The sequence below is a fragment of the Zalophus californianus genome, chromosome 9 (genome assembly GCF_009762305.2).
Source record: "Zalophus californianus isolate mZalCal1 chromosome 9, mZalCal1.pri.v2, whole genome shotgun sequence".
In the NCBI taxonomy this organism is placed as follows: Eukaryota; Metazoa; Chordata; class Mammalia; order Carnivora; family Otariidae; genus Zalophus; species Zalophus californianus.
Window position 1 is genome coordinate 60,943,847 of NC_045603.1, and position 14,818 is coordinate 60,958,664.

Genomic DNA, 14,818 nt, shown 5'->3' on the forward strand with positions numbered 1-14,818 from the left:
GTGCTTTCTGCATCCGAAGTTCTCTCCTCCGGGAATGGACTGTTCCCAAAACCCGCGGAAGAGGACATGACACCGAGCTCTGGAGAATGGAGAGCACATGGTAGCAGCATGGCTCCGGAGAATAGAAAGCATGCGGGAACAGTGAGGCGCACGAGCTATGGAGGGCCAGCCTCAGGATCTTCATCAGCGAAAAGGAGATAATGACAAGATTCATTTCAGAAGGTTGCTGAGTGGATTAAAAGGACATTCCTATGAAGCCTTCTCTCAGCGCCACGCCGGGCACAGAAGGAACGCTCAGGAAAGACTGGCAGTAGCCTAAGGTGCACGGCGACCTTCTCCCCGCCCCACGCAGGAGCCGCCCCTAGACAGCCCAGTCAGCGCCCAGGGCGCCCAGCGCGGCGTCCGCGCCGCCACGTCGCCACCTCCCACCCTCCGACTCTCGGGTTTACCAGCCCCTATCCTGCGCTAGGTACCCAGCACACCGGGCCGCGCCCGCCCCTGCCTGCATCCTCCGATTGGCTCCTTCAGGTGCCTGTCCTCCTGGGCCGCTGCAGATTGGCCGGGGTGGGTGGGGAGGGGCGGGCCTCGGGGAGCGTAGGAAGGGCGGGGACCCGGATGTGTGTGGTGGCGGCGGCCGAAGAGCTAGTGTGCGGAGCTGAGAGGCCTATGGATGAGGAGGACGCGGCGGCCCCGGTAGGCGGGGATCGGGGGCGGGGTCCCGGAGGCCTCGGGTCTCCCCGGAGCTTGAGGCGGGAGGCGGGGGTCCTGGGCGGAGGCCTCCCTGGTCAGGGGCGGGGCCTGCTCCCCGGTCACGGGGCTTGCTGCCTCGGGACCCTCCTCGGCCCGGTGCCGGGCCTGGGGAGACTGCGCGTAAGTCGCGGTGACGAGCCGGCCCCCGGGGCCCCCGGGTCTCGTCCGAGCGACCAGGCCGTGCCCCGGCTGGAGGCGGGACGCGGTGCGGCTGCCACTCGCGGGTGCCAAGGCTGTGCGGTTTTGGGCGAGCGGACGTCCCCAGGTCTGGGGGCCCGTATCTGTCTGGGGTGGAGCCCTGGCCGCGTGCGAGGAGCGCAGCCCGGCTGGTGCCTACCCTTTTGGGCCACGTGGTGGCTTGCAGCTACTGCAGCAGGGTGTAACAGGCGCTTTAGGATTGAATTCAGCCTAGCTGAGGCTTATTTAAGCACCTACTGTATGCAAGGCACCGCCACGCCTTGATGGAACCACTGTCCCAGTGTTTGGGGTGATGGGAAGAGAAAATTACCTCCCGTTTTTCTCACTTTTGGCTTCCAGGAAAAATAAATCCATCCATCCATCCATCCATCCATCGATCCATTAGCATTGTTGGTTTAAATACCCAGGTCATTCCACTCCTCTCCATCTTCACTGCTACCATGCTAATGGATGCCATGTCTCATTGGAGCTGCTGCAACAACCTCCGACTTAATTGTTTGCCACTTCTGCTCTTGCTTCTGTTATGATCAGTTCTCCAGCCAACAGCCTGAATGATCTCTAAGATCTGATAAACCTTAAAATCCTTTCATTTCTTTGCTTAAAACTCTCCAGAGGTTTTCCATGGCACTTGCAGTAAAATGGAAACTCCTTAACATGGCCTATAGGGCCTTATGGGGCCTCTCTCTGGCCCCTGCATTTTTCCCATACTCTTCCTGACCATTTTCCCGCACATTCCCTACACACCAGCCACCCTGGCCTTTCTATTCCTCTACCATGCCTGCCTCTTTCCACCCCAGGACCTGTGTCCTGGACGTCCCCTCTGCCTGAAGTATTCTTTCTTGGGCTTGGCACGTGCCTGGCCTCTTCTCAACTCAGATGTCACCCCGGAGTGGCCTCTTCTGTCCACTGGATCCAAAGGAGTCTCTAGACTTACCCCATTATTTTGTGTCACCCCACTCTGCTGTTTCTTCCACTGTCCAACTTTGTCGGGTCTGTGTCTCATCTGTCATGCCTCCCGACTAGAATGGAAGTGCTATGGGAACAGGAATCCCACCCATCTTGTTCATAGCTATATCCCTAGCACCAAGAACGGTGCACATAGTAGGAGCTCAGTACATGTTTGCTGAATGAAAGGATGCAGATAGGGATTGTTGACTGACTTCGAGTCCAGTGCCCTGTCCACATTCTGGGTCGAACAGGCTGAGCTGCTTTGCTTAGGGCCCTGCTTCCTTCTCAGTCCCCTTCTCCCCATGGCAGGTTTGTTCTCATGAACAAGATGGATGACCTCAACCTGCACTACCGGTTTCTGAATTGGCGCCGGAGGATCCGGGAGATTCGGGAGGTCCGGGCTTTCCGATACCAGGAGAGGTTCAAGCACATTCTTGTAGATGGAGACACTTTGAGGTAAGTTTAGAGGAGTGCTTTCACATTTTCCTTGCTCTGGCAGATCTTAGAGATGAAAAGGGGCTTTTTCGGAGGCAGAGGACTGTCTGCACTGCACTGGGAGGGCCTTTGACCCTGAGTGGAGCAGTGTGGGCTGCTGCAGCCTGCACTCATTCTGCCTGTGTCTCCAGGTCACTCTGTCCTGGTCCACGTTGGAAACAGTCATGTCAGAGATAGGAAGCTGCGGGTGTCTTGAGTTGCCCAAGTGCCTTGTTCAGAGGACTCCAGTGGGCGTGTTGGGGTGTTTGTGTCTCCTCAGCCTGTGTCTCAGGGGTTGCGTTTGGTGGAGAGTGGCCCATTTCAGAGGCAGTGGATTTCCTGTTTTGGGAAGGACAGTTCTGTAGTGCATCTTGCCCACCACCTTCTAACCCTCTGGTGTGTCTGTTTTCTCTCTCTTTTCTGGCTTGAACCCCTTCCCTGACTCCTGAGCCTAATTCTCTGACAAAGTTGTCCCTGAAGGGGGGAAGGAAGTAGTGCTGTTTAGCCTAGAGAAAAGAAAGCTGAGGAGTGGGAACTGAATAACCGTCTTCCAGTCTACGAAGGGCTTTGGTATAGAGGATAGAGACCAGCAGCTGTTCTTCAGCCCCACTGAGGACAGAGCCAGAGGAGAAGGGCTGAAGCTGTAGCATGAGGGATTGAGCTTTGACAGGGTTGTGAGACCCCCTACTAGGCAACTAAGGGAGGCTCTGCATTCTTTTCCCCCTGAAAATGAAGGAGCCAGGCTTGTGTTGGTGTGGTGTGGGTTGGACCCTGGCTGGAGGCAGGGGGAGGGGTGGGTGATCTCAAGTATCTTGTGATGATGTCTGTGCAGATGTCCTGAAGTGTGGCCTGATGGGTTCTTCTGTGTTGGCCCTCAGAGGGTGGGGGTGGGTGGGATGCTGAGGCCCTCCCCCCAACTCCTGGGCTGGGCTGCTAATGGAACTCCCCCCTCATTCCTCCATCAGTTACCATGGAAACTCTGGTGAAGTTGGCTGCTACGTGGCTTCTCGACCTCTGACCAAGGACAGCAATTATTTTGAGGTGATCAAGGCAGTGGGTGGGCAGAGCAGGGGGTGAGCTTGTTAAGCTCCAGGGAACTCTTTACTAGATTCTTGATCCTATCCTTTTAATTTTCCATCAGGACTGTCTACTTGGCTGAGAAAAGGGCACAGGATAGCATGGTGCCTCAGCTGAGAGATGGGTGCCCTAGTCCTGTCACCTTGTCCCTTCTGCTCTCCTGCCCCTCAGCTAGGTAGACTTTGACACATATCCCAGACTCTGACTCATGGCCTTTTCCACCCGCTAACCCAAGCCCAGCTTCTGCTTCATCTCCTATCTTTTTCCATAATTTGGAAATGATTTTCTGAGTAATCATGATATAAAGTAGACCTCTAGGCTCCCCAGTTCTTCCCTGAGTGCCCTGTCTTTTCTCTGATTCACATGTTTTTTGTCTCTTAGAGCCTCTTTGAGTCTTTGATGTCTGACTGCCCTTCTCCAGGCCCCCAGCAATTCATCCCATTTCTGGTGCCTGCTAACTGCCCTGCTCTCCTCCCTCCAGGTGTCGATTGTGGACAGCGGGGTCCGGGGCACCATTGCTGTGGGGCTGGTCCCTCAGTACTACAGCTTGGATCACCAGCCCGGCTGGTTGCCCGACTCCGTAGCCTACCATGCTGATGACGGCAAGTGAGTTGCTTCCTGTGGAACCTGACCCCTTTCCTATGGATTCGGGGACCTTAGATACAAAGGACTACCGTGGGTGGCTTTTGCCATTCCTTTACCTATCTTGGCGTATTTTCATTGACTTATGATCAGGACGGGAAGATGGCCTGATAGTGAGCCTTGGAGGTTGGCAGACTTAGAGGGGAGGGTGGAGCTCATGTGTGGAGACAGGTAGGTGCATCACCGAGTGACTGGGAGCAGCAAGCGGGGCTTCAGGGGTCAGTGCCCTGGAGAAGTTGGGAGGCCAGGCTCAGGTCCTGTGTCTGTGCCGCTCCGTCCACAGGCTGTACAATGGCCGAGCCAAAGGCCGCCAGTTTGGGTCAAAGTGCAACTCCGGGGACCGGATTGGCTGCGGCATTGAGCCTGTGTCCTTTGATGTACAGACTGCCCAGATCTTCTTCACCAAAAATGGGAAACGGGTGAGTGGGAAATCCTGGGTGGGATTTAAGTGGCTTGAAGCCATCCGAGGAATTGTGGGAATGAAAATAACCTACCAGCTGGGGCTTGCCCAGGGACACCTAGGCTTAGTTCCCACCTCCTTCAGGCCATCCTCAGCTTCTCAAAGTCTGCATATAGGAGAAGCCACTTCTCCTGCCCAGGGAAGCTGGGGCATTAGCCTAGATGATAGATGCAGAGGGGCAGTTTAGTGCAGTGGGGGGTGAGCAGAGATTGTGGGGGACAGGATTGGGTGATGTGGGGGAAGGTTTTGAGCAGAAAAAGAGAGGGAGAGGTTATGGCCTGGATGCATAAGCTGGAGGTCCTCTGTCCTCTTTGGAGCCTTGCCTTGAAGGCTTTTGAGGATATGTCCTTTCTGTGTGTTGTTTTCTTGTTTCACTTCTTCTTTCTTTCCCTCTTCAGAGAGAGACTAGTAGTGGTGAAGGGATGGGGAAGAGCAAATAGAAGAGAGGGACCCCCAGCTCTCTTTCTTTTCCTATCCGGCTCCCTTTCCAACCCTGAGAGGATGGCTTTCTTAGGCCTTGGCCTTCCTTAGCGTCTGTGCCTCCACACTTGCCTGCTCCAGAACATACTCACGTGCCAGAAGCATTTGGCAGCAGGTCAAGAGACTTGTGTTTGCCTTCTAGCTCTCTGGATACCTTGCTCGGCCAGGAGTCCTTATAGCCTCTTTTTCAACTTTTCGGTGCCTCTGTTTTTCTGTCTGTCAGTGTGTGTGATAATTATTTGTCGCATCTTCTCAAAAGTACCCTTGTAAGAATTAGGTGAGCTGTGGAAAAGGGAGCCAGGCATCAGCTCCCTCCCTCCAGCCCTCCCTCCCTCCCCTGCAGGTGGGCTCCACCATCATGCCCATGTCCCCAGATGGACTGTTCCCAGCAGTGGGCATGCACTCTCTGGGTGAGGAGGTGCGCCTGCACCTCAACGCCGAGCTGGGCCGCGAGGATGACAGTGTCATGATGGTGGACAGTTACGAGGACGAATGGGGCCGGCTACATGACGTCCGAGTCTGCGGAACTGTGAGTGAGGGGCGGTTGGGTTGGAGCGGGCAGACCGGGAGGGCTCCGCCGAAAACCCGTGGGCCACATAAGTGGGTCTGAATTGCTTAGAATGGGGAATGAAGACGGTGTCTTGTAGGGTTTTGGGAAATGGGAATTTGTGGCCTTGACATGATTCTTTGAATCCAGGGCTGTGTTCTCTTTAGTGCTGATTGTCTTTCTTCACTTCCCCGGCCCTGAGAGCTCAGGTTAGTTGCTTTAATCTCAGCACAGTACTAGGTTTTCCTTTGCCTTCTTTGGTTCCTTCAGCACCTGCTCTGGTCTCTCCCTGGATTTGAAACTTTCTTGAGGAGTATATGGACCTTGGGAGAGGGAAATTCTTCACCTCTACCCTCTGTGCCTCATGCTGGGTTGGGAGTGAATGGCTGCTGAGTCAGGGGTCTGGCCCTGACCTCCAGTGGGCTGCTGGGGCCTCCCACTTTGAATTGTCCCTCTGCTGCCCTCTTGCTCCCGGCTCAATCTTTTTCTCCACCCTCTGGCCTTCTCACCCCAACTCAGGCTGTTTTCAACTTAGCCTTTGATAGCAAAACAGAAACAGTGGGGGGTGGGAGTGGATTATGAGCAAGGCTCCCCCCATTCTGGAGTTCAAGGTGAGTCAAACCCAAGGAAGATGGCAGAGTGTGTGCCCTCCTGCTGCTTCTGACATCCTGCACCCCCTCTGGCCCTGGGGTCTGAGGATGGCGGTGGCTGCAAGCCAGGGGCTTTAGATGCCCACTCCTTGACCCTCATCTCTTTCCTTTCTTTCCCCCCTTCCACCATCATTTTGACAACAACTACAGAGTTGAACTTGGGACTGAGCCAGGGCGATGTTCCAGCTCTCATCCCCAACCTCTCCTCAAGAGTGTTTTCCTGGCATCCTTTCCCTGCCTGGACCTGCCCCCACTCTGCCCCCAGCTCCTCCCAGGCAATCTTTTCTAATTGATGTAGACTCCTGTAGACATTTATAAATAGCCTTCCTTCCTCTCTGCCCTCCTCCAATGCCCTCAGGTCACACATTGGAGAATTTTTTCTTTCTTAGACATAAGCCGTGAAGTTTGGCTCTTCTCTCAGACCCTCACCCCAGCCTGGGACTGCCGGCAGGGTGGGGCACACTCTTCCCTGAGCACCTGCTCCTCTGGGGCACACTGGGGCACGAGCCTCTTGATAGATATTTGTCTCTCTTCTCCTCTTGCCTGCTACCCCATCTTTCAGATGAGGGTGACTTACCCAGTTTCTTCTATCCCTACTTGTCCCTCGCCCTGCTCCCTCTTGTCTCTTCTGACCATCCAGCGTATTTCCAATCCAGCCCTCAGAGTTGTGTTTCCTGGAGGAGCCTGGGAGAGGTCATTAGGGCCCTGCCTGTACCTCCCATTTCTAAAGATGTCTAGCTCAGCTGTTTCTCCTCTTTGCTCTTCCTGTTTTCCGTCCCCTCTGTGGGGAGCCTTTCCATGGGGCCTCAGACCTCTTGTTGTGGGTTAGAGCCTGTTTCTCCTGCCTTGGGTGATATTTCCAATAGAGTGCCTTTTAGAACCATAAAGGTTTGGGAGAGGCTCTGACGCCATCCGGTCCAGGGCTTCCGAGTGCGGAGCCGGAGACCGTTACCTGCTGTGCAGGACCTGTAGCATCCCTGGCGCCGCAGACCCAGGATGCTTGGAGCTCCCTCCCGTAGTCATCCTCGTCGTCATCGGGGCAGCCCTTGTGTTCCCAGAGTTGTTCTTGTTGTGTGGCCGATGAAAAGACAGCCCCAGACAGAAGCAAAGAGACCGATTCAAATGTCAAACAGTGAATTAGCCCCACAACTAAGCCCAGATACTCATTCTTTGATCTGTTGCCCCTGCCCTGTGCACTGCTGGGTACATACTGTGCCCTTCTCCCCAGCCCCTCTCCTGTAGCCCGTCATCTCTCCTCCTGGCCCCTCTCACGAGATGAATCCGGAGCTCTGGGCCTTAGGTTCCCACTTGCCCCGCGAGTCTCCTGACCAGCCCCCTCAGCCCCGGCCTGTCTAGGGCAGCTTACCTGGCTGCCACGGGACCCTTTGCCTTCCAGGCCTGTCTTTCAGTTTGGAGTCTCAGTTATCCTCTCTCTCCCCTTCCCACTGGTTCTTCCCACAAAGAAGAACGAATTCCTGACCCCCCGTTTTTGGCTCTAACGTTACATTATGAGCAATTTCCAACATACAGAAAAGTTGAAAAAATGGTACAGTGAGCACCCATCTACCTACTATCTGGCTTCAACAGTTGTTTGTATACAGACAGACCTGGCTCTTTCTTGAATGGAATTCTTCCCCCTGCGTCCTCTGGCCTCAGTTTCCCCTCCCAAAGAGTCCCCCCTTTGCAGAGCTCTGAGGGTGTTGAAGAGTGGCTGCTGTCTTTGCTCAGGGATGGGGGTGTTGCCCCTCACCTCGTCCCTGCCCCCAGGCCTTGCAAAGTGAAGTCACGTGTGGAGGGTGGGGGGCAGTGGGTAAAGCTGGGGGATTAGACTCATTCTTTGTTTCCTGCTCATAGCTCCTCTGACAACTCCTTAGTGACGGGGCAACAGCTTTGGTACACAAAGTGGGGTGAATGAGGCCCCACCCTCCAGGGGTCCTCCCCCCTCCAACCCAACCCAGGAGGAGACTGTGTTGGGGCCTGAGCTGGCCGGTGGGGAGCACGTCCTGGGTTCCTGTTTCAGCTGCTTCTAGGCCCTCAAGGCACTGAGCCCTCCCTTGCGCCTGTCAAGAGGGATTAGGGTCTCTGCTGGCAGCAGGAGGAGGGTGGATACCAGCAGGAGAGAACCAGCAGGAGAGAACCAGCAGGAGAGAAGAAGCGGGGAAGGCGCTACCCACACGCGGTGGGGGGTTGGAGTGCAAGAGGCTCTCTGCACCTGGTGCTGCGGCCTCTGCTCTGTGCCCTCGAGTCCACCTGTTTGCCCTCCCAAGGCTCTGGGGGTGTGGGGAGGGAGGTGCAGGAGTCGGGGGCTTGAAAGCCCCAAGGAATGGGTGCCCCTACCCCCACCAAAGATGTAGGGGAGCATTCCTATTGATTGGGCATTGTTGGAGGAGAAGCACTAGGAGGGGACAGCTGGTGGCTTGGTATAGAGTAATCTGGGGTGTGCTTATCTCTCCTAGGGGGGAATGTGACCAGTTCTGGGAGCTAAGGGGCCATTGTAGTTGGAGGTAAGGGCTGAGATGAAGGGTCATTTCCTTCTGTGATTGGCAGGTCTAGTCTTTTGTAGCTGTGGGGGACTGTTAATGTTTAGGGAGTATTGATGTGTTGGTGTAGTCTGGTCTAACTCCCATTTCCTGATTTAGGGGAAGGCAGAACAGGTACTGACCACCTACCTACTGGGCGCGGGCTCCGTGCCGACACTTGACACACCTCATTTAGTCTTTTTAGAAATGCAGACGGTATGTCCCTATTTTACTGGTGAAGAAACTGAGGCCTAAAGCAGCGAAAGTCACTTGCTCAAAGTTAGTGGCTAGTAAGTAACAGGAATTAGGATCGGAGCCCAGGTCTGTGTGATTCTTTGTCTGAGAGGCTTCTGAGGCACGGGTTGAGGGACCAGCATTGAGAGTCTGGCAACTCAGGGGCTAAACCTCCCATCTGCTCTCAGTTGCCAACAGCCCTGGTCTCAGGAGGGGAGGAGTGAACTCAAGCTACGATCTGTCTGGGAGGCCATAGTGCCCACCTGCCCCTGTAAGTGCTGGCAACGCTCCGGAGGACTTGCTTAGACTTCACTGGACAGGAGCAGATGAACTGGGGCGGCTTACACCCTGAGAGGCGGGTGTTCCTCTCTTGCGGAGGGCAGCATTGGCGGGGACCTAGCCTCCCAGCTGTCAGCCAGCTGTCTGAGTGGTGTGCCGGCCGGGGAGTGGGTGGCAGAGCTCCACCGTCGTGTGCCTCATCCTCCTGACCTTTTCGCTGGAGGGAGCGTCCCCACCCTATCCACAGACAAGACTGCAGTGGCTGCCCTCCGCAGGGCTGAGGCCGAGGGAATGGTTGGGCGGGTTTTTCCCAAGGATCGGGATCTGGAGCATCTGTCTCTTGGCTCTGGAAGTGGAGAACACTGTGTTTCCTACGCCGAGTCCAGTTGGATGGAGTGGGTCAAGGGCAGCTGTGGGGTCCCCCACCCAGTTCTGCAACACTGGCCGGAGAGGGTGGGCTGGGGGCTGCTCGCGCTGGGTGGAGTGTACGCCAGCGGATGCGCACCAGGCACCACCCCTCCCGCTTGCAGGGAGACACAGAGGAGGAAGCCAGGCCGCGCAGAGAACACAGGACCGGGAGGGGAATTCCAGCAATGTGGGCCTTCATGAGTAAATCAGAAGGTGGCCTGCTGGGGAGCCCATTCTGAGGAAAGAAAGCAGTGGGAGCTAACAGAGAAGACTTGGGCTTAGGGGTGTAAATACGAAAGAGGCAGCATAACCCGAAACATACAGGGTTGTGGCTGGAGGAAATGGGAAGAGCCTGGGTGTGGATATCGGAGGTTGCCCATGCGGCTCTGGCTTTTCCCCTGGTCGCCTCCCCCTCCCTCCAGGACTCTTTTGGAAAGGTGGGGGAGAATGGACTTAAGTTGGCAGGGCTTTGGGGATCCAAGGCTGAGAAGGGGATCCAGTCCCTCCGGTTCCTCTCTGAATAAGGTGGTGAGGATGCAGGCCCTGCCTCTGCCGGAGACACACGCAGGCTTCCACGCTGGTGCAGGCGAGCCTAATTCCTTTCCTGTTCAGGCAGGAGTTCTTTGGGGGTGAGAGGCCAGCGTCCAAAGGCTTGCCAGGGATAAGTGGAGGACGTCCCCAGGCAGCGTTTTCTTCAGGGCTGGAGGGGCAGGAGGGTAGAATAAAGTCTTGAGGGGCAGTTTGGCTAATTAAAAAGGGATTAAGGACTCCCAGGTGATGCTGAGGGTGGGGAAAGAGGGGATGGGGTTGAGTCATAACTCCACCATTACCATGACAACTGATAAATAAATCCTCCCAGCTTGGGGGTTGCCGCCCCATCATGCCCAGGCAGGACCATTGTGGAGCTGAAGAGCCCCAAGAGTCCATCAGTCACCTCTGCTCTCCCCCCACCTCCGCACATCCCTGCGCTCGACAAGAGCCGCGAGGGGCTGTGAACAGGAAAGCTTGCCTTCATGTATTCGGCCTGCCTGCTCCCGGCCCCCACATTAAGCAGAGGAGTAGAGCTGGTCATCTGGGTTCCCTGGCTCCCCTCGGCACCTCCCTGATGCAGCTCTGTCTGAAGCCAAGTAAAACAGACCTTGAGGAATTATGGTAGTCCCATCCCAGGCAGAATTGGTTTTTGAGCTCGTCTCCCCTCCCTCAGACATCTGGACCTGGTACCCAACCTCTGCACCCTTCCTGTCCTCCCCATTAGGCCCCTCCAGGGGTCCGCTCAGCCTAGTCTTCACGGCTCCTTCTCTGCGCCCAAGGCCCCTGGGGAGGCCTCGTCCAGCATTGTGATTCAGGGAAGTGAGGCCATAGCTTAGAGCCCCCCAGTGTGCTCCCTGGTGCTCAGCCGCCTGGGCTGCTGCCCACTTCTCCCCCAAAGCAAGGAGAGTCTGCAGCTCAGGCGGCAGATGGGTGCAGGGCCAGCCCTCTGGCCCATGCCGCCACCTTTGCGACCCGCCGGTCCTCCCCGTTCTCTCATGCCTGCCTGGAATATTGGTGCCCACGGGTATACCTCTAGGAACCTTTCCCTTTCAGCCAGAGGTTTTGTCAGACCCAGAAACTGGTCTCGAGTGCCTTGGGACCAGGTTTCTAGGGCAGGTGTCTGTCTGCCCTCCACACCACCCACTGCCCTTGGCTCTTCCCCCACAGCTGCTGGAGTACTTGGGCAAGGGCAAGAGCATCGTTGACGTGGGGCTGGCCCAGGCCCGGCACCCACTGAGCACCCGTAGCCACTACTTTGAGGTGGAGATCGTGGACCCTGGAGAGAAATGCTACATCGCCTTGGGGCTGGCCCGGAAGGTGGGCACTCGTGCTGGCTTTTTACCTGTAGAGCTGCTCAGCTTTGGGGCTCTTGGGATGGGGACAGGTGGGCAGGCTGTGGTGGGAGGGTCTTAACCCGGGACAGAATACGGTTGTATGTGTTCGCTGTGGGAGGGTACAGACTCCCCCCGCCTTGAGCTAGGACCAGGTAGAGGGTCGTGACAGCACCACGCACACCGGGCCTAAAGGTGGGGTGCGGGCAGCCTGCAGCCCCGGCTGTGAAAGCCAAGTGCCCTGGTCACTTTCCCTGCTTCCCCTGCCTTCCCCAGTGCCTGAAGGGTGTGGGAGGCCACAGGGGTGTGAGCAGCCATCTGTCTGAGAAGATTGAAGGTTCAGATGCCCTCTCCTGCCCTCTTTTCATAGAAAACCATAGGTTTTCTTTTTCCTTCTTGGTGCAGGATTATCCCAAGAACAGACACCCTGGCTGGAGCAGAGGCTCTGTGGCTTATCATGCAGGTGAGTCAGGGCTGCCCTAGGGCTGCCAGGGCTGTGGGCCACATACAGGCACAGGGACATCCATTTTCCTGACCCCCTGCAAATGGTCTCCCCTCCAGCGTCCGGCTAGAGAGCCTTTTCCCCTGCTGCCGCCTCATCTCCCCTCCCTAGGCCAGTCGTGCTTTCTCCTCGTCTGTGTTTTTCCTCTCAGCCTGAAAAGCGAGGGGAGCCGAACAGGGGTGGGGGAATCTGGGCCCGAACTGGACATTCCAGGCCTCTGAGTTGGCTCCCTCTGCGCCCTTCTTGCAGATTCTGCACTTTCTTTTTTTGGTTGGCTTGACTTTCTTTAGGGTTTTCTTTAGAAAGGAGTTGCTGTGAGCTCCTGGCCCCTTCTTGGCCCCTCTCCCCTCTCCCGCCAGCTCCCTGAGGGAGTCTGCCCCTCAGCTCCTTGTGTGAACAGACATTGTGTCTCTCTCCTTTTTTTTTTTTTTTTTTTTTTTTTAATCTGGGGCCTTTTTCTACTTGTCTCTCCATTTATGTTTCACCTTGACCCCCTCCCTTCCTCGGGGCCAGAGAGGGAGGTGGGCAAGCATTCTGCTTGAAGCTGGGGCCTCACTGGAGGGGTGGGGTAGAGTGTCAGCCCCTCCTTCAGGTGTGTCTCTTCTCTTCTCCCCTCCGTCCTGACAGATGACGGGAAGATCTTCCATGGCAGCGGTGTGGGGGACCCCTTCGGGCCACGCTGTTATAAAGGGGACATTATGGGCTGTGGAATCATGTTCCCCCGGGACTACATTCTGGACAGTGAGGGTGAGTGGGGTGGGGGTGGCCCGCCAGGCTGCTTGGGCAGACGGTGGGGGCAGCACCACAGGAGCTCAGGTTTCCTGCCCTCCTAGGTGACAGTGATGACAGTTGTGACACAGTGATCCTGTCCCCAACTGCCCGAGCCGTCCGGAACGTCCGGAATGTCATGTACCTGCACCAGGAGGGAGAAGAGGAAGAGGAGGAAGAGGAAGAGGAGGAAGATGGGGAAGAGATTGAGCAAGAGCATGAGGGCAAGAAGGTGGTGGTAAGTGGGGAGGGTGTGGGGTTGCACGAGGGGCCTGGGCCTGCGCAGGGGCTGGCATTAGTGGGGACTGGGACGGTAGCCAGAGCCGGGAAGAGGGGAAGGCCTGGTGGTGGCTGTGTTGCCAGGTGCCGGGTGCTGCCCCAGCTGTGCTGGGGAGCTGGTTTCCAGACGCCCTCCTGTGGTCACTTCCCACATCACCCTGAGTCTCTCCCGTCCGGCGGTTCTGGGAGTTGGGAACGCATGGGGTTCAGGCCTGTGTGGCTCTAGCATCATCAGAGGAGGCCAGAGCCATCCTTCTCCACTCCTCTCCGTGCCCCCACCCCCAGGTTTTCTTCACTCGGAATGGCAAGATCATCGGGAAGAAGGATGCTGTTGTACCTTCTGGGGGCTTCTTTCCCACCATTGGAATGCTGAGCTGTGGGGAGAAAGTAAAAGTGGATCTGCATCCCTTGAGTGGCTAGGGGCTTCTCCCCTAGACCTGCCCCCTCTCCTTTTCCTTGCCATTTGCAGAACCAGGTGCCCAGTTCCTGCCTTCCAGGATTTGCTTACCCAGCAGGCTCCAGGGAGTGCGTGGTCCCTCTGCCTCTCCCAGATCAGGCCCCTGCCAAGCCCCTCTGTGCCCATGTTTCTGACCTGGTGCCACCCCGATCATCAGTCAGTCCTGGGCCTAAGTCCCTGGTTGGAAAGGAGCAGGCCCCAAGAATGGTGTTGCTATGTTGGTGGGTCCCACTTGCTTTGGCTGGTGGACTCTCGCATGCCCCTTTCCCCTCTGGCCGTGTGAGTGGAGAGGAGTGGGCACCTGTCTCAGCTGCTATTTGGGCATGAGGCTCTGCAGAGGGTGGAGTAGAGACTGCCCCCTCCCCTGTTTACCATAGTTATTTCTCCTTGCATCTTCTTTTCGTTCTTTGTCCTCATTGTGTGGACCAGTTGCTGCTGTTATCCCCCCTGGCTGGGCTAGGGGGGCTCTCTTGGGCCTTTTCTCTCCTTCCACTGACTGCTGTCCCAGGAATACTATTCCAGGGTCTCTCTTCTTTCCCCCGAGAGCCCGCTTTCTCCCTCACCGCCGGCTCAGGCACCACATAGTCCCAGAGAGTCTGAGTCTGGCCCCCCGCAGCTGTACGCACCTAGGTGGGTGTCCGTTTTGTGTTTAATGGAGTGAGAGGGGGGCTACTCAGTGAGGGGTGCTGGGGTCTTGGCTCCTGTTCCCTCCTTGCCATCCTTGGGATACCTGGTAGCACCCTTGTCCCCAGTTACCTGGGCTGTAGGCAGAGACTCCAGAGTAGGTCTCTCCTGCCGTGGTGACGGCAAGACCCCAGAGCTGTGGTTGTGAACCCTGAGGGCAGCTTGACCCCTCTCTCCCCTTCCCTGCCTCCCCCCGCCCCCTGCCCACTCCCGGGCCCCAGCTTGCTGCCTGTGCCAGTTGCCTGTTTCGCTTCAGTGTTTGATTCTAGCACTTACATGTGTCCTCCCCCACCAAGCCCTCCTGTCTCCTACGGCCTTGACTCCTGACCCCCTTCCCATACAGTGACTTCTGGGGGGGAGGGAGCAGGAGCTGTTGGCCTTGGTTTGCACAGAGTGGGTGGGCCTTGGGGAAAGGGGGTGAGCTGCTGTGTTGTTGGGGTCCCCCCTTTCGGCCCTCCACTACGATGTATGAAATGTATGTACAGCCCAGAGATGTTTATACAGCCAATAAAGATGGAGTTTCTGTATTTATCGGTACGGCCTGGACAGGGGAACCCTTTCCAGTCTATAGGGCAGGGACAGGGCTAGAGGTGGGGGCAG

The 14,818-nt window shown here is 56.6% G+C and overlaps 1 protein-coding gene across 1 annotated transcript; it reads left to right on the forward strand.

The window, feature by feature from the left end:
- Positions 1–577: 577 nt before the first annotated feature.
- On the forward strand, positions 578–14,745 carry SPRYD3 (SPRY domain containing 3). The gene is made up of 11 exons (XM_027592486.1): positions 578–693; positions 2,206–2,352; positions 3,336–3,411; positions 3,929–4,053; positions 4,373–4,508; positions 5,373–5,558; positions 11,365–11,514; positions 11,934–11,991; positions 12,658–12,777; positions 12,864–13,036; positions 13,363–14,745. Exons 1-11 carry the CDS (start codon positions 671–673, stop codon positions 13,495–13,497), a joined length of 1,329 nt encoding a protein of 442 aa, XP_027448287.1. The 5' UTR covers positions 578–670; the 3' UTR covers positions 13,498–14,745.
- The last annotated feature ends 73 nt before the right edge of the window (positions 14,746–14,818 follow it).

Coding starts and splice junctions, on each gene's coding strand:
- SPRYD3 (XM_027592486.1), top strand. CDS start 671: ATGAGGAGGACGCGGCGGCCCCG. Junction 4,054..4,372: donor TACCATGCTGATGACGGCAA/GTGAGTTGCTTC, acceptor CTCCGTCCACAG/GCTGTACAATGGCCGAGCCA. Junction 13,037..13,362: donor ATGAGGGCAAGAAGGTGGTG/GTAAGTGGGGAG, acceptor CCCCACCCCCAG/GTTTTCTTCACTCGGAATGG.